This window comes from Triturus cristatus, chromosome 1_2 (assembly GCF_964204655.1).
Source record: "Triturus cristatus chromosome 1_2, aTriCri1.1, whole genome shotgun sequence".
Classification (NCBI taxonomy): domain Eukaryota; kingdom Metazoa; phylum Chordata; class Amphibia; order Caudata; family Salamandridae; genus Triturus; species Triturus cristatus.
In genome coordinates this window covers 1010239013-1010257393 of record NC_140580.1, presented here as the reverse complement: position 1 = coordinate 1010257393, position 18381 = coordinate 1010239013, and the positions used below count along the sequence as shown (strand labels likewise).

The 18381-nt window shown below is 51.4% G+C and overlaps 1 protein-coding gene across 3 annotated transcripts in view; it reads right to left on the bottom strand.

Moving 5' to 3' along the window:
* Positions 1–18381, bottom strand: part of LOC146868589 (uncharacterized) — a 1503661-nt gene that overhangs the window by 157879 nt on the left and 1327401 nt on the right. For all 3 annotated transcript variants that reach the window (XM_085611695.1, XM_085611716.1, XM_085611727.1), the window contains 2 exons: positions 11113–11166; positions 10826–10843 (listed from right to left, as the gene is read on the bottom strand). In XM_085611695.1, the coding sequence (XP_085467821.1) occupies positions 10826–10843; positions 11113–11166 (72 nt within the window). The remainder of the gene's footprint in view (positions 1–10825; positions 10844–11112; positions 11167–18381) is intronic.

Genomic DNA, 18381 nt, shown 5'->3' with positions numbered 1-18381 from the left:
CTGCTACTGCTGCTGCTGCTGTTGGGTCTGCCTGTAGGAACGAAAGGTTGCCCTTCCGAAACCTCTGTATCTTTTAAACGACCCCCTTGACTGGGATTGAAGGCCCAAAGACTTAGCCGTAGCCTTGCTCTCCTTAAAACGTTCAAGAGCAGCATCTGCCTTTTTGCCAAATAAACCAGATCCATCAAATGGCAAGTCCAACAGAGTCGACTGTACATCCGGGGAAAACTCAGACGACTTCAGCCACGCACCCCTCCTGGTGGCAACAGAAGACCCCATGACTCTCGCCACTGAATCCGCCGTGTCCAGCCCTCTCTGAATCACCTGACGTGCTACTGCCTGGGCATCATTCAAGACCTCATTAAAGCCAACCCTATCCTCCTCAGATAGTTCTGGTGCCAATTTCTTCGTAGAGTCCATGAGCGCATGAATATAGCGTCCCAAGAGGCAAGTGGCATTTGTTGATTTAAGTGCCATGCTGGCCGATGAAAAGACCTTTTTGGCTGACTGATCTAACTTTTTAGCCTCTCTTTCACCTGGAACGTGAGGAAAAGCACCATTGGATTTTCCTGAACAAGCCGCCTGAACCACCAGGCTCTCAGGCGATGGATGCGAAGTTAAGAACTCAGGGTCCCCTGGAGCTGCCCTATACCTCCTAGCAACCGTCTAAGAGACTGCAGGAGCAGAAAAAGGCTTACGCCACACCTCCAACATAGGGTCAATAATGGCCTCATTAAAAGGCAACAACGGCTCTGAAACTGCAGTGGGAGAATGCAATACTTCAGTCAGAAGAACAAGTTACTTACCTTCGGTAACGATGTATCTGTAAGAAACATTAGTTAGTTAGATTCCTCACCTTAGAATATCCCTAGGCGTCAGACTGGATCCGGAAGATTTTTCGTCAGCAATACCCCTTGCGCGTCGCTAGGCGTCGTCTGCGGCTCCGCGTCCGTCGTCGGCGTCGTGCGCCGGAATGACGTCGTCGGAGTACTTAGACGCTGCCCTCGCGCGCTGACGTCAGTTCTTGTACATAGTCTTCCGCGCCAGGAACGCAGAGCCATGCAAAGACCGACACTGGTGCCAAAAATAAAATCTAGGGGCCTGAAAAGGATAACCTTAACCCTAGATGTCAGTTCGCAGAACGGGGAGGATGGGTGGGTCGGTGAGGAATCTAACTAACTAATGTTTCTTACAGATACATCGTTACCGAAGGTAAGTAACTTGTTCATCTGAAAGAAACACGTTAGTTAGATTCCTCACCTTAGAATAGATACCCAAGCAATACCATCCCCGGTGGTGGGTCTGCGAACCAAGATCACACCAGAAAGTCCTGGAGGACAGAACGGCCAAAGAAGCCATCCCTCCGGACTTGGCTGTCAAGGCAATAATGCCTGGCAAACGTGTGTAGCGAAGCCCACGTCACCGCCTGACAGATGTCCTGCAAAGGGACTCCCCGTCCCAAGGCAGTAGTAGCCGCTGTGGCCCGAGTAGAATGGGCGCGCAGCCCAACAGGAGGGTCCTTTTTTGCTAAAGAGTAACAAATTGTGATGCACAAAACGACCCACCGAGAGATGGTCCGTTTGTGCACAGCTTTCCCCTACTTAGCACCCACGTATCCAACGAAAAGTTGGTCGTCCACCCGGAACTGCTTTGTGCGGTCCAAATAAAAGGAGAGCGCACGTTTTGGGTCCAGACGGTGGAGCCTCTCTTCCTCTTTGGAAGGATGCGGAGGCGCAAAGAAGGTGGGCAAGGTGACAGACTGCCCAAGATGAAATGGAGTCACTACCTTCGGAAGAAAGGAGGGACGAGGCCGAAGGACAACCTTGTCCGGATGAACAGACAGAAAAGGAGGCTTTGAAGATAAAGCCTGGAGCTCACTCACCCGTCTAGCCGAGGCGATGGCTACCAGAAAAGCAGTCTTAAGAGTCAGAAGACGAAGAGGACAATTGTGAAGAGGCTCGAAGGGAGCGCACATCAGGAATGTCAAGACCAGATTCAAGTCCCACTGAGGCATTACAAAAGGATCAAAAGTTAGTCAAAAATTGACTAAAGGGGTAGCTCTCCCGGATCTGCGCTTACTGGCGCGGAAAAAAGAAGAACGGACGTCAGCGCGCGAGGGCGGCGTCTAAGTACTCCGACGACGTCATTCCGGCGCACGACGCCGACGACGGACGCGGAGCCGCAGACGACGCCTAGCGACGCGCAAGGGGTATTGCTGACGAAAAATCTTCCGGATCCAGTCTGACGCCTGGGGATATTCTAAGGTGAGGAATCTAACTAACGTGTTTCTTTCAGATTATTTGATTTGAATTCAGTAGTAGGCAACTGAAGATCTAATAGTTCTGCAGCCTTCCTGATGACTGCATGATATGGAGCCACATCCTTCGAGGGTTCATCGTAAGGTGGAGTGATTTCCCACTCAGGAGACAAATCCAATCCACTAGCCTCATTAAGTTCCTCAAACACCTCGTCAGACTCCACCAGCTCTCCTTCTTCTGCTTCTTCCAGAAGGTACCTCCGCTCATCAATCACCCTTTGAGCTTCCCTTCTGGACCGAATCCATACAAGCGGCGTCGGTGGCGCCGTGTTTGAATCCGATGGCGCCGGCGTCAAACGTGGATCCGCAGGAGCAGCCGGCGTCGAACGAGGTTGAGCCGGCGTCGGTGAAGAAGGAAGCGGCGTCAACGTCCTCGGCGCCGGTAGATGCCAAGACGGCGTCGCCGGAAAAAATGGCATGAAAGGGGCCTGCGGATAGACTTGCGGCACCCCCAAATTGAAGGCCATTGGACCCATCGGACCCGCAGGTGCACCAGTGGTGTACATGGCTCTCAAAAATACCCCGTACATAGCATTTAAATAATGCGAGGGGTCCTGACCTGGTCCAGGGAATGCAGGATACTGGTCAGGCATCACTGGACTCGGGCCAACCGGCGCCGACGGTGGAATAAGCGGCGTCGCAGGCTCACCCGGTGCTTGAAGTTCCTCAACCGGGGCCAGAGACGGAGCCGGAGATGAACCCGGAGCTGGAGATGGAACCGGCGTCAGAGATGGAACCGGAGCCGGAGATGTAGCCAGAGCCGGTGAAGCCACTGGAGAAGAAGGACCAGGAGGCGAATCCGGAACGGGTGAAGGAGACACAGTCCTTTCGGCGCCGAGTTGGTGACTTCGACTTCGGAACTGATCTCTTGTCAGAGTGATGTCGAGAAGAATGTCTCCTCTTCTTGTGCTTCTTGGATTGTGAAGCATGCCCCGAAGTCGACTTCGACGCCGACCTCGATCGTGACCTCGACCTCGTCCTCGACTTCCTTCTTCCTCTCTTCTCCTTTTTCATCCTAGAGATGAAGAGTTTCGCCTCCCTTTCTTTTAGAGCCTTGGAGCTCATCTTGCGCCAGCAAGAACAACCATCCACATCATGGTCAGATGATAAACACCATACACAGTCGTCATGTGGATCCGTGATCGACATGTGTTTGCCACATTCACGACTAGGCTTGAAGCCCGATTTCTTTGTCGACATCTTTTTCGAAAGAGAAACAGAGAAATCCAGAAGAAACACAAAGTAACAGTGAAGCTACCAACAGAGATTCCCGAAATCCGTTGGCGTCGACGGCACGGAAAAAAGGGGACTAAAGTCATCACGCCGACGAGGTCTTCTTATGGAGCCGGTTACGTCAGCGGAGTCGCGCGCGGAGCCGTGTCTCTGTGACGTCGTCTTTGACCTCATCGGAGTGGACTGCTACAAAAGTTTCCGAAGGTTGCTGGCGCAGGGGATATTCACAAGGTGAGGAATCCACTGGCAGATGTATCCATCAGAAAAGTTGATATGGAGTTGAGACTCCGCCGGAGACCAGAGGCCTCTGATCTCTGCCTCTCCCTTATGGCCCCCCCATCTCAGGAGGGACGCATCCGTCACTACTACGTGCTCCGGTTGGGGTAGGGAGAGGCATCTGCCCCTGACCCAATCGCGGTCCGTGAGCCACCACTGCAACTGTTTCGCAGTGCCCTCCGAGATCAAGACATGGTCGGACAGGATGCCGCGATGCTGGGCCCACTGAAACTTCAGGTCCCACTGCAGAGCCCGCATTCGCCACCTGGCGTAATGCACCAACAGGATGCAGGAGGCCATCAGCCCCAGAAGCCGCAGCACCAACCTGACTGAAACCCAGGATAGAGGCCGAAAGATGGGAATCAGAGCCTGAATATCCCGGACCCGCTGTTCCGGAGGATAGGCCCGGAACTGCACCGAATCTAGAACCGCTCCGATGAAGAGGAGCTTCTGGGAGGGTCTCAGGTGTGACTTCGGCACATTGATGGAGAACCCCAGCAAATGCAGGAGGTCGGCCATAGTCTGGAGGTGGGAGACGACTGCCTGGGGCGAGCCCGCCTTCAACAGCCAGTCGTCGAGATAGGGGAAGACTGGAACCCCTGATCTGCGCAGATGAGCTGCGACCACCGCCATCACTTTCGTGAACACCCGAGGGGCACTGGTGAGGCCGAAGGGGAGCACGGTGAACTGAAAGTGCTCCTGACTCACCGTGAACCATAGGTAATGCCGGTGGGCCAGCAGGACGGGGATGTGAAAATAGGCGTCCTGAAAATCCAACGCTACCATCCAGTCTCCAGGGTCTAGGGCAGCCAGAACCTGAGCTAAAGTGAGCATCTTGAACCGTTCCTTCCGGAGGAAGGCGTTGACGCTCCTGAGGTCCAAGATAGGGCATAGGCCCCCTTTGCCCTTCTTGGGAACCAGAAAGTAGTGGGAATAGCAACAACGGCCTACTTCTGGACCAGGAATGCGCTCGACGTCCTCTTTGGCCAAGAGGGCCGTAACTTCCTCCCGCAGAAGATTCAAGTGATCCCCCGACATACAGTGGCACTGCGGTGGCATGGCTGGAGGGGTCGTCTCGAAGGGGAGGGAGTAGCCCCTTCGGATGATTTGCAGCACCCACCTGTCCGATGTGATGGATCGCCAGTGGAGCAGGTGATGGTGAACTCTGCCGCCCACTGGCATGGAATGGGCCTGAAAGCTCAGACTAGGAGGGCTTTGAGGCAGATGCTGCCGGGGTGGATGTGGACTGACCGGCACGTTGTCCTCCAGTACCGCCTCGGCGGAATCCACGTCCGCGACGGCGTGCAGGTTGGGTCTTCGGCCGGTGGCTAGGCGGACGTGAGGAGGTGCCCCTTCCTTGGCCACGAAAGGGACGAAAGGCGGAAGTTTGCGCCCGTGGGGCCGAGAGGCCCAATGACTTGGCCGTAGCCCGGGAGTCCTTGAAACGAGCCAGCGCACTATCCGCCTTCTCACCAAAAAGGCGAGTGCCATCAAAGGGCATATCCATGAGGGTGCTCTGGACATCCCCCGAGAAAGACGTGGACCGCAGCCAGGCGTGGTGCCGGAGCGCCACCGTGGTGGAAATCGCCCTACCCAGCGAGTCCGTGGCCTCTAGTCCACACCGTATGGCATGTCGTGCCGCATCTCGCCCATCAGCAAGCGCCTGGGCGAGTCGTGTCCGGGCCTCCTCCGGGCACAGGGGCAGCACGTCCTCCACCGCCTCCCACAGAGAGTGGGAGAAACGGTCCAAGAGGCAAGCGGTGCTCAAAGACTTCTTTCCGAACTGTTCCAACATCTTGGCTTCCCGATCCGGAGGAGAGGACGGGAAGGAGGATTGGGAAGTTGAGGCCTGGATAACCAGACTCTCGTTGGTGGGGTGTTAGGACAGGAAACTGGGGTGGCCCGGAGCAGGGCGGTGGCGCCGGGCCACGTTCCAATCCACAGGAGGAACTGTGGAGGGCTTGGACCAAGTTCCCTGCAGAACGTCTATGAGGGCCTCATTGAACTGCAGCAGAGGCTCTGTGGAGCTTGCTGACGGTTGAAGCACCTCTGTGAGGATGTTAGTCCTCACGGCCACAGCAGGCAACTCGAGCCCCAGGGCTTCGGCCGCCTTGCGCAGCACCACTGAGAAAGCTGCACCTTCCTCCGAGGCCACAGTCAGAGGAGAGATGAAACCAGCATCCGGGGAGGTGTCCAGACCACTGGCATCCCCCAGTTCGTCTGCCCAATCCTGTAAAAGTTGGGCCTGTCTGGCCATAGGGTCCTCAGACCCCTCCCAGTCGCCCCCGTCATCCGATTCCTGATAAACAGGAGGAATGATCGAAGCCGGGCGGAAGATGAAAGGCACATCCATCGGCGCCGGGTGCGGCGTCGAGCGGCGCCGCGCCGCGCCGGCGTCGGACCCGGACCGGGGCTAAACCGGGGTAAGGCGTCGTCCGGGGACGGCGCCGGCAGAGATCCAGGCCTGGATCCCTCGGGGACCTGCGGCGTCGGGACTGAAGCCGCCGGCACGCGAGGTCGCCCAGTCGAGCCCGCGGGGCCCGAAGGCGCGCCGGCAGGCGTCGACGGCGGAGCCAGGCCCCTCATGGCCGAGAGGAAAGCAATGACCTCCACCGGAGTCGCGTCAGTCCCAGGGACCGGCGGGTATGGAGACGGACGTGGCTCCTGCGGCTCCAGTGGGGCCACCTTGACCCTCGGCCTAGTCGCGCGACCGGCGAAGGGAGTCCGAAGAGCGGTGTCGCCTCTTGGACTTCTTTGATCGCTTCGACTTACCTGAAGACTTCGAGCCCGACGAGCGATGATGGTGGCTGCGGCTTTGCGACCGGTCCTTGGACCTCCTCCTGGACCGGAACCATGAACGGCGTGGAGCCGAGTGCCGAAGCTCGAGAAGCTTACGGGACCGCTCCCGCCTAGCTTTCGAGGTCAAGGCCTGACAATCGAGGCACGACTCCGCGTCGTGGTCGACCCCCAGGCAGTAAAGGCACCGGCGATGGTGGTCTGTCACCGACATCAGTCGATGACAGGAGTCACAGGCTTTAAACCCAGGCATCCTACCAGCACCAGAGTCGAGTCGACAGAAGAACAAAAAGAGTCAAAAAAGTTTAGTCAAAAAGTGACTAAGGGGTAAGCTCTACCCGGATCGGCGCTGTCTGGCGCGGAAAAAAGAAGAACTGACGTCGGCGCGCGAGGATGGCGTCTGAGTGCTCTGACGACGTCATTCCGGCGCACGACACCAACTACGGACGCGGAGCTGCAGACGACGCCTAGCGACGCGCAATGGGTATTGCTACAAAAATCTTTCAGGATCCAGCCTGACGCCTGGGGATATTGTAAGGTGAGAAATCTAACTAACGTGTTTCTTTCAGATTAATGTGTTTGAAAAGTATTTACCTCGGAAGGTTTTGTGTTTATGTAACATCTTGCCTCAGTTCCGAGGTGTTTTAAGTCAGATGTCCTAGGTGTAGGAAGCTGGCTCTGTATATACTATACCAAAGTGAGGTATAGTGTGCACAGAGTCTAGTGGAATCCCAAAGGTAGGCAGAGGTAAGATTAGATAGAACCTTACTCTCTATTTGTGGTAGTGTGGTTGAGCAGTAAGGCAGTATCAGAGGATAGTGTGAAGCATTTGTTGTACACACTCAGTCAGCAAATGAATTCACACACTAAAAGACTGAACTTCAGACCAATTGTTTTTGTATCAAAAATATTCTTTTAGTTATTTTATTTCTAGAACCACGCTAACCTGGCACCACCTCCGGTTGGTGGCTGCTGGCAAGCAGGCCACTGGGTTCTGGGAGCAAAGGTACCAGACTTTAAACAAGTTAGCACCAAAGGTGCACCCTCAGCGGCACTAGGGCGGTCGGGTGCAGGGTGCTGTTTCGAGGTCGGATGCCCTGTTGTTTCCAATGGAGAACCTCCGGTTTGCAAAAGCACTGCAGGCAGGGAGACAAAGGTTGTGCACCATCGGTTTGGGCACACAAGGCCGTGGGGCGTCGGATGCAGGAGTGCCTTTTAGGGTCGGATTTTCTTACCAGCTCCGGGGCGCAGTTAGGGGGGCCTTCTGGATTTAGGCTGCAGGCGTCGGCTGGAGCCTTGAGGCAGGCCAGGGGTCATCGGATCTCGGTTCAGGATCGCCTGGGTGTCCTCTTCATGGTGTCTGCCCACTCGAGCTCAGGCCGTGGACGGCGGGTGCAGAGTGGGTCGGATTCGCAGTCTCTGGCTGCTGCCAGAGGCAGTTCAACAATTCCGGTGTTCAAGGGAGAAGCAGTCTTTGGAAGTCAAGGCAGGAAGGTCCTCTGGGGTTTTTGAGGTTGCTGGTTACAGGACACACTGGGATTTTGCAGGAGCAGGTTCGAGGGGGGAGACAGGCCAGTAGGAATAGGGCCAAGTCAGTGGGCGTCTTCCTCTTGTTAGTTGCTGCACGGCTGTTTGGTCAGTCTTCTGCTTTTCTTCTTGTTTCTTGTCTGGATCTGAGGAGGCAAGGTTCAGGGGTGCCCCTAAATACTAGATTTAGTGGCGTTACAGGTAGGGAAAAGACAGGGACCAATGGGTCCCTTCCCTGGGGTGGGTACACCCCCTATTATGCCACCCTCCAGTGGGAGGGGGGCATATGCCTGTCCCTGGTTGGCTGAGTCCCCCCATCTTCAAGATGGCGTGGACTGAGAGTTGTGCTTCACCTCATCTCCCCCACCTGAAGGGTGGAGTTGGCAGAGGTGAGCACACCTCTCTTCCTCACTTGTTTTTCCCGCCGGTTCTCCCACCCAAAGTTGGGGTCAGAACCGGTGGGGACCAGTTGCTGAAAGCAGCAAGTGGCCTGGGAAAGCTCACAAAGGTGGCAAGCCTTTGAAGCTTCCCCTTCGTGAACCCTGCCCATCCTGGGGGAGGAGCCTTAGCACCTCGTCCCAGGATGTGCATTGCTTCAGGCCTCAGAGAGCAGCAGGCTCTCGACCCAGGGGTCCAGAAACATGTCTGGTGGTGGCAGCTGAAAGCAGCCCCTCAGCCTGGACACTAGAGGTGGGTTAGTTTTCAGGGGGCATCTCTGAGATGCCCTCTGTGTGCATTTTTCATTAAATCCCACACTGGCATCAGTGTGGGTTTAATGTGCTGAGAAGTTTGATACCAAACTTCTCAGTTGTCAGTGTAGCCATTTTGGTGCTGTGGAGTTCGTAAAGACAAACCCCCAGCACCATATACTCTTCATGGCCGCACTGCACTTACAATGCCTAAGAATGGACCTGGCACATGCATTAAGGAAGGCTTTTGCGATTCCTTAATTGCGATTATTAAGGAATCGCAATTAAGGAATCGCAAAAGCCTATGCATGTAGGAATCGCAAAAAAAATAGCGATTCCTAAACATTCCTTAATTGAGAGTCGCAAATTGTGAGTCGCAAATTAGGAATGCCTTTCCATTCATTCCTATAGGCCTACAGGCCCATAGGAATGAATGGGAATTGCATGCGCAATTTGTGAGTACCAAATAGGTACTCGCAAATTGCGCATGCAATTTCAAGGGTGCCAAATGGACACCCTGTTGCACCCCTGAAATTGTAATGTGCACCCATGTTGCACACACACATTCCCCAAGGGCATGTGTGTGTGTAACATGTAACTTTGAAAAATGCACTCTAGTGCATTTTTCAAAGTTTTGCAAATTACCGACCAGTTTTATTTTTCGGTAATTTGCGAACCTTAATAGCGAAATCGCTATTTTAAATTGCTTGTAGCATTGCATTTAAGAAGTCGCAACTTGCGATTCCTTAAATGCAATCGCAATTTGCGAGTTTTGATCTGGGATGATGCATCTCAAATGCAAATATACTGGTCGCAAAGGGGCAGATTCTGAGAATCGACCCGTTTGCGACCGATTTTTAGTTTGATGCATGGGGCCCTTAGACACTGTAGGGGTACATGGCTCATACACCTGTACCCTCACCACTGGTATAGTGCACCCAACTAGAGGGGTGACTGATCTATGCCAGGGCAGTAGGTTGTAGGCATGGCACACAGGAATGTGTGCCATGTCGACTCTTGACTTTGTTCTGCACCAAAACACGCAGCCTGCAAAGGCAGTGTGTGAGTGTAGTGGTACAGGACCTCTAAGGTGGCACAATAAGTGCTGCAGCCCTTAGAGGCCTTCTCTGGTCACAGTGCCCTGGGTACCTGTGGTACCATTTACCAGGGGCTGACCTGTGGCCAGAGATGCCAATTGGGTTCAGGCTTCAATGCAGTTTTAGGGAAAGAACATAGGCCCTGGGTACCTGATTAGCAGGAGCCCAGGGTACACTCAGTCAAAGTACATTTGCAATTCAGCAAAAAGTGGGGGCACCCATGCAGAAAGAGGACACTTTCTCACACTAGGACATCCTCTTTCTTTTAGAGTTGCATGAATTGTCTGATTTCTGCCTCCACTTTTTCTGAACAAAGAACCCTTTCCTACACACCCTCTGTTTCTGGGAAGTTGCTATCTGTGTTTTCAAGCAAATGGCTCTGACTGCAACTCGAAGCTTACGCGGGATTGCAGGTCAAACATTTTCTGCCACTGGTCCATCTCCAGAATTACATTCTAAATCATCAACATACTGAGTGGAATGTCTGTCCATGAACAGATATGTCTTTATGCTACCTGTATTTTTTTATTAATTTCTGGTTTATGAGACATCATTTCAGTATTGTTTTCTTACAAAGATGCTGGAGGTCTGTTGACGCAGAGGCAGATAAAATACACAACCACAGGGGACACCCAAAATGTTCACTTTTGCAAAAACTACATTGACTGTCCAAACTATGATATGGAAGAATAGGTATATTATGGGAATCCCAGCACACCCATACTTCAAAAATATAAGCTCACCAGCTGTGTGTTTTCTCTCTAGGACTTATAATGATTTTACTCTTAATATTAAAAAACTTGAATATTTGTGAAATCCACAATAGGCAGTCTTGTAATCAGTATGAAATGTAGGTTTTGTGTTTCATAGGTGTATGAGAAAGTCCTTACCTTTGCACCGAACAAACCCTGCAAGTTAGGAAAAAACAAATAAGGTACAAAATAAGTATATTTGTAACACATACAGTGAGACACTGTGCCACGAATCAAAGCAAAATACACAGACTGTCTCACACTTCTTTAAAAAGACAAGCTATAGCTAACACAATGCATCAAATGCCTTCATGCCTAAATCAGGATCTCAAATTGGCTGAACCAACACTGGAAGCCTTTTATACATTTCAGGCACAGCCATCGACAGCATATTGATCTGAGGAACATTACAAAAAAGTACTTACAGGCATTCCAGGCAGCCCTGGCATTCCTGGAGGGCCAGGGAATCCGATATTACCCTAGAACGTTTGAAAATCATTGAAGTTATCCAACGGCTGTACCACACAAATGCATAATGTAACAAATACATAGATGATCATTTTATATAATGACTTATGACTATAAGACTAGAATGTTGAGTCTGAGCTAAATAATATTTTCAGTCACAAATATGCTAGCTAGAATTACATTAATAAAACATCCACCTCATTTTAGCACTTACAATATGTGATCCAGTTGGATATCAGTTTCAGGAAGTGTGAGAGGCTGGCTTGGTATATGGTGCTCACTTATTTAAGTGTAGGACCCTGCACTAATTCAGACAACCCTTATGGTGATTTTAGTGGTCTTAGACAACCTTAGAGAGCTCTCTATGTGGTAGCTGTGGCGTGTAGCCTTCAGGCTTAGTCCAGAAGGAATGTAAAGCAGCTTGTTTTACCAGTACCCAATATTATGGTATAGGTTAAGTGAAAAAGAATCACACATTGTAGTTTTAAAAAATTATGTATTTTATTACAAACACTCACTAACACATTTGTACTATCTACTACCCAGAGATAGAAACACAATACACACAATACTTAGGAAATAGAGCGCGTAAGTAGCACAAATACACAGTGGTCTCCAGGGGGAAGACCAAACCATATACCAAAATAGTGGAATGCGAACCACAACTCAAGTCAAGAATGGACTCAGAGGACGTAGAAGTGTTGGGGACTCAAGGAACCATCCAAGGTAAGTACCCAGGAACCCAACAGAGGCCGTGTGCAGTGTGTGAACACGACCGAGTGATCAACACAAGTCAACGAGTAAGTTGTGGTTGCAGTTTTAAAGAAAAAGGACCCTTCCCAGTGGACCTTGAAGAAACCCCATGGAAGATGGAAGGTTGGTGTGTCACCACACCCGTGGATACCCCAGGAACCAGGATACCTACACGAGGGAAGCTGGGTGCATAGGTGTCCAGTAACGTCGGAAACCGTTGTAGACCACAATGGAGGACTTCAGGAAAGATGCTGATGGAGAAGAAGACGAAGGAGTCCGGTGGAACCCAAAGGCGGATTCAAGATGAGAGGTACCTGCAAGCAGAGGGGACAGAGTCTATGCCACTCAGGAGTGACCAGGAGGCACGGAAGACGAATGTCCACCGATGTTGGAGATAATTGTAGGAAGGTGGATATCTGACTATGGTTACCCCCAACTTTTTGCCTAGTGTCTAGCTGGTTTTTTGACTTAGTTGGCCTGTGATCCTGCCATTCAGGGTCTCAGGCTGTCTGCTCTCTCTTTAAAATGGACTCCATGTACCCTAGGTACATACCCAATTGGTAAGGATCACCTTATTGGACCCTGTACAGTGTACCCTAGGTACCCAGGGCATAGGTGTACCCCAGGCCTCCCAGGGGCTGCAGCATGTATAATGCCACCCCTGGTCTGGCCTTCCAATCAGACACAACTGGCTGATCACTCAGCTGGGGCAAGGTCGTGTAACCACCCCTTGCTTAGATATAGTATACCTATATCTACCCTTATATATAGATACATGTGTACCTATCAGTCACTCCTATGGCAGGCCTTAACAATCCTGGAGGCAGAGTGCTTGGTAACATGTGAGATGGTGCTCTAGCATGAGCTGAGCCTGTCTGCAGCTTTCGTAACCATGTCCTTATAGCTGTTCTATGATATAGCCCACCATATACTCTTAAAGTACCTTATAATCTTAAATGGTTATGGTAACTATGGTTTGGCTTCATCAAAACATGTCGTGTAAGTTGTCTAACACTTTGGAATAATACCCCCATACAATTTCTGGTGATGAGGATATTATTCCTCCCTTCTAGAGGGAGAGACATGTTAAAATCCTACATGTTAAAATCCTACTGTAGCCACTCCCCTTCCTGGTCCCACCCATAGGAGGGACCTTGCAGGTAGCTCAGCCCACTAGCCCAGTATATTAGTAGCTAGTTGGGCCCTGCTAAATTAGATTATCCTGAACCTGCAACTTGAACAGAAACTCTGGACCTTCGACATTCGATGAAAGAAGAAGACTGAAGAATCTCCCTTGTGGCCAAGGAGTGGCTACCCTGTGCAAACAGGCACCATCAAGAGACTTACCCTTTGCTTTGCTGAAGTTCTACGAGGGACCGACTGCAGAGCCCGACCATAGCCTTGACTTCCAGACTTCTCCGACCCTGACCCACATCCACAGCCGAGCTGAGATCCGTGGAGGCGACGAGAGACGTGGGACCGGCTACCTGGGAAAAGTGGCGAGTATCTTCCAGCGCAGCTTCTAAGGTACCCTCAAAGTTGTGCACCGGGGATTGAGAAGCCCCAACCCCAAGCACCATCTTCACCGAAGATCAGCCCCCCACACTCCACGAGTCCTGCGTGGGGCCCTTCTGCATTTTCCTGCTTGCCGCGTCTGTCCGGTTGCTTGCCCGTTGGCTAGCGGCCTTTGCGACGACACACTTTTGAATCTTCACTGCTGGTTTGGCTCCTCCAGACTGGCTCCCGCTCCTCTGCAAAAGAGAAGCACCCCAGACCTTCCTGGTCTGCACCAGAAGCAAGTCCTCCATTCTTCGTGGGTTCCGCTTGCCAAGGCTTGGTGAGTCCTAGTTCGACTTCGACGCCGCCGACAGCAAGAGCCTTCGTGGGACAGCTCGCCTCCTGGTCCTGGTCGTCCTCGACGTCTCCTGGTACCCGTGGCTGCTGCGACAAGCTTCACCTCTTCACCTGCAATCTTCACGACATCGCCTGGTTCATTCCTGGTTCCACGTGGTCACTGGCTAGTGACCCAGACTCTGTCCCTCTGCTTGCAGGTATCCTCTCTTCTTGATCCCAGCCTTGGGATCCACCGGACACTCTTCACTGACTGCCTGTCAGCAACTTTCCTTCAGGCATCCTTAGAAGTCCACGACGAAACCCGACGCAAGTTCACACTGAGGTATTCAAGGCATTATGGTATGATTAGCGCAGTATATCTAATGATGGTATGATTAGCCATGGTGCATTCGAAGGATCGAAATCCCTGTTTCGTTTAGCATGACAAAAAGGGCCGAGAACTGAACCGTCTCCATCTTGGATTGCGGCTCTTTCGCTCGGGAGTCACGTGGCCTTTTTGCACACCATCTGCCTTCCCCCTTCTTCAGTAATTATTAGGAGACAGACAGAGTTGCTGAGAAGCAAGGTCACATCTGCTAAAAGGGAGTATCATGCGAATTCCTCTAGACCTGGGACGAGAAGGGAGTCACACTTCCGACCTTCTCTGTAAAGATAGTAACCCTTTGTATGTGTAACCGAAACTAGAAATAGGCATGAGCTCATTAGGAGCTGTAGGAGAGTAGGGTCTGCTTTCTATGTTCACCCCCACTTTTTGCTTTTGCTTTACTGGTTTTCGACTTAGATGTGGCTGTGGGCCTGCTAATCAGACCCACAGCCCTGCTGTTCTCTCTCTAAATTAATACTATGTACTTTAGGTGCATAACCCATTTGGATAGGATCACCTTATTGGCCCCTGTACAGTGTACCCTAGGTACCCAGGGCATAGGTGTACCCTAGGCCTACCAGGGGCTGCAGCATGTATTATGCCACCCCTGGCCTGGCCTTCCATTTTGACACAACTGGCTGATCACTCAGCTGGGGCAAGGTCGTGTAATCACCCCTTGCTTAGGTGTAGTATTCCTATACCTATCTTACATATAGACACATGTGTACCTATCAGTCACTCCTATGGCAGGCCTTGACAATCCTGGAGGCAGAGTGCTTGGTAACATGTGAGATGGTGCTCTAGCATGAGCTGAGCCTGTCTGCAGCTTTCGGAACCTTATCCGTATAGCTGTTCTATGATATAGCCTACCATATACTCTTAAAGTGCCTTATAATCTTAGACGGTTATGGTAACTATGGTTTGGCTTTATCGAAACATGTCGTGTAAGGTGTCTAACACTGTGGAATAATACCCCCATGCCATTTCTGGACATGAGAATATTATTCCCCCCTTCTAGAGGGAAAGACATGTTAAAATCATACTTCAACTGTTAGCCTCTGACCAAAGCCTCAGCATCACAAAATGGATGCTGCTGCCACGACACAAGTCTGACCTCCTGCAGCTGGGAGTGATCCCAGCCAGGGAGGCCTGGACAATAGGTTTCCTGCTTGGGGAGGTGCTAGCACCTCCCCAGACAGCCTTTAGTGTATTGGGGCAGGGTGGGCTGAAAGGAATGAGACATGCCTGGGGAAGTGAGGTTAAGGACTATACAGGATTGTATAATTTGATCATGAGAGAGCAAATACTTAACAACTGTCAAAACCAGCTATTGCATCAACACCTGATTGATTCTGATCTGACTTCTCCCCAAGAATTGGGAAAGAAGGCAGATAGATGGGTCAGGACTAGAGTTAAGCAGAAAAACCAGCACCAGGGCGGTGATCAGAAAAAGGCAGACCAGAAGGGTAATGAGCAGAAACAAAAAGACCAGAAGTCTTCACCAGGCCCCCAAAAGGCTCAGGGGGAGGGTGGTCCCAAAAAGGATAAAAAGAAAGATGGCCAAAAGAAACCATGGTGCAACTATTGTAAGTCCAACTCACATTGGTTTAGTGAGTGCACCAAAAAGGATAAGCCCCCAGCCACCATTGCCCCTAAGGCAACTGTACCCCCTAGTTCAGCTGTAAGTGGTGGTTCCCAGCAAAAGGGTGTAGTAGGGTTAACCCTGGGAACTGAGGAGGATTCTGGCCTAGTCAGAGTACCTACTCAGGCTGTTCTGATCTGTGAAGGGGACTTAGCTTTGTCCTCTACTGTAGGCCCCAGTAACCTGGGCAAGTACAGACAGACACCTTTTATCAACCAAAGAATGGCTCAGGCCTACAGGGACACTGGAGCTAGTGTCACAATGGTGACACCTGCTTTTGTGGACCCTGGACAGATCATACTAGGTGAGAATTACCTAGTGACCAACGCTAGCAATGCCACTACCTCCCATAGTGTGGCTATTGTTAACTTCTCCTGGGGAGGGGTAACTGGCCTCAAGAAAGTTGTTGTTAGTTCAGACCTTCCTGTAGAGTGTTTACTGGGCAATGATCTTGAAACTTCAGTTTGGTCTGAAGTGGAGTATAGGACCCATGCAGAAATGCTGGGGATAGATGCACATGTCCTTGCTGTGACCAGGTCACAGGCCAAAAAGTGCACCACTGAACAAGTGCTGGATCCTGAAACTATGGACCAGTCACAACCCAAGAGAAAGAGCAGTAGGGTTAAGGCTGTGCCTTCCCCCCTGCCTCAGGTGGTGGATCAGCCCTCCCAGGAGGATGATTCTGAGAGCCCTGAAGGAACTGTCCTAGAAGAACTTGAACCTGATCAGGTTGAGTTTCTTGGGACAGGGGGACCTTCAAGGGCAGATCTGAGGCAGGCTCAATTAGACTGCCCCTCTCTTGAACCCCTCAGACAGCTGGCTGCAGGGAATGCTCAAGGTACCCATAGAGTGTATTGGGATGAAGGGCTACTGTATGCAGAGGCTAGAGACCCCAAGCCTGGTGCATCCAGGAGGTTGGTCATACCACTGAAGTTCAGAGGCTTCCTTCTAACCTTGGCCCATGATATTCCCCTTGCAGGACATTTAGGCCAGAACAAGACTTGGGACAGGCTTGTCCCTCACTTTCACTGGCCCCATATGTCAGAAGATACTAAGGAGTTTTGTCGCTCCTGTGTCACCTGCCAAGCCAGTGGCAAATCAGGTGGCACCACAAAGGCCCCCCTCATACCACTACCTGTGGTGGGGGTCCCCTTTGAAAGAGTGGGCATAGATATTGTAGGACCAATGGACCCACAAACAGCATCTGGGCACAGATTCATACTGGTGATAGTGGACCATGCCACCAGGTACCCAGAAGCAATTCCCCTGAGGACCACAACAGCTCCTGTTGTGGCAAGGGCCCTGCTTGGAGTATTCTCCAGAGTGGGCTTTCCAAAGGAGGTCATTTCTGACAGAGGTACCAACTTCATGTCAGGATACTTGACTGCAATGTGGAAGGAGTGTGGTGTTACCTATAAGTTCACCACACCCTATCACCCACAGTGCAATGGGCTTGTTGAGAGATTCAACAAGACCCTAAAGGAAATGATAAAAGGATTACCAGACAAGCTTAGGCGAAGATGGGACATCCTTTTACCCTGCCTTCTGTTTGCTTACAGAGAGGTCCCACAAAAGGGGGTTGGCTACAGCCCTTTTGAGCTTTTGTTTGGGCATCCTGTAAGAGGACCCCTGTGTTTGGTGAAGGAAGGATGGGAGAGACCTCTCAGACAACCCAAACTAGACATAGTGGATTATGTACTTAGTCTCCGCTCCAGGATGGCAGAGTATATGAAGAAGGCTTCTAAAAACCTTGAGGCAAGCCAAGAACTCCAAAAAGCTTGGCATGACCAAAAGGCTGTACTGACTGTTTACCAGCCAGGGCAGAAAGTGTGGGTGTTGGAGCCAGTGGCCCCAGCAGCACTCCAAGACAAATGGTCTGGACCCCACACTATTGTTGAGAAAAAGGGAGAAGTCACCTACTTGGTGGACCTTGGGACTCCCAGAAGCCCCCACAGGGTGCTTCATGTCAACAGATTGAAGGCATATGTTGACAGGGCAGACATGGGGCTACTCATGGCTACAGATGAGGGGCAGGAGGAAGAGAGTGACCCTCTCCCAGACCTGTTGACTCAGAACCCTGATGATGGCTCAGTTGATGGTGTGGTCTTTTCTGACAGCCTCACTGTCCATCAGCAACAGGACTGCAGACAGGTTCTGCAATCCTACAGACATATGTTCTCTCTGACCCCAAGTCAGACAAACTGGTGCACCCATGAGGTGGACACTGGTGACAGTCTGCCTGTGAAGAGTAAAATCTACAGGCAACCTGACCATGTCAGGGACTGCATAAAAGTTGAGGTACAAAAGATGTTGGAGCTGGGAGTCATTGAACCTTCAGAGAGCCCTTGGGCTAGTCCTGTAGTTCTTGTGCCAAAACCTCACACCCAAGATGGTAAGAGAGAGATGAGGTTTTGCGTGGATTACAGAGGTCTCAATGCTGTCACTAGGACAGATGCCCACCCAATACCTAGGGCAGATGAGCTCATTGACAGACTGGCAGCTGCTAAGTTTTTGAGCACATTTGACCTAACAGCAGGCTACTGGCAAATCAGACTAGCTGAGAGTGCAAAGGCCAAAACTGCTTTCTCGACCCCAGGAGGACATTATCAATTT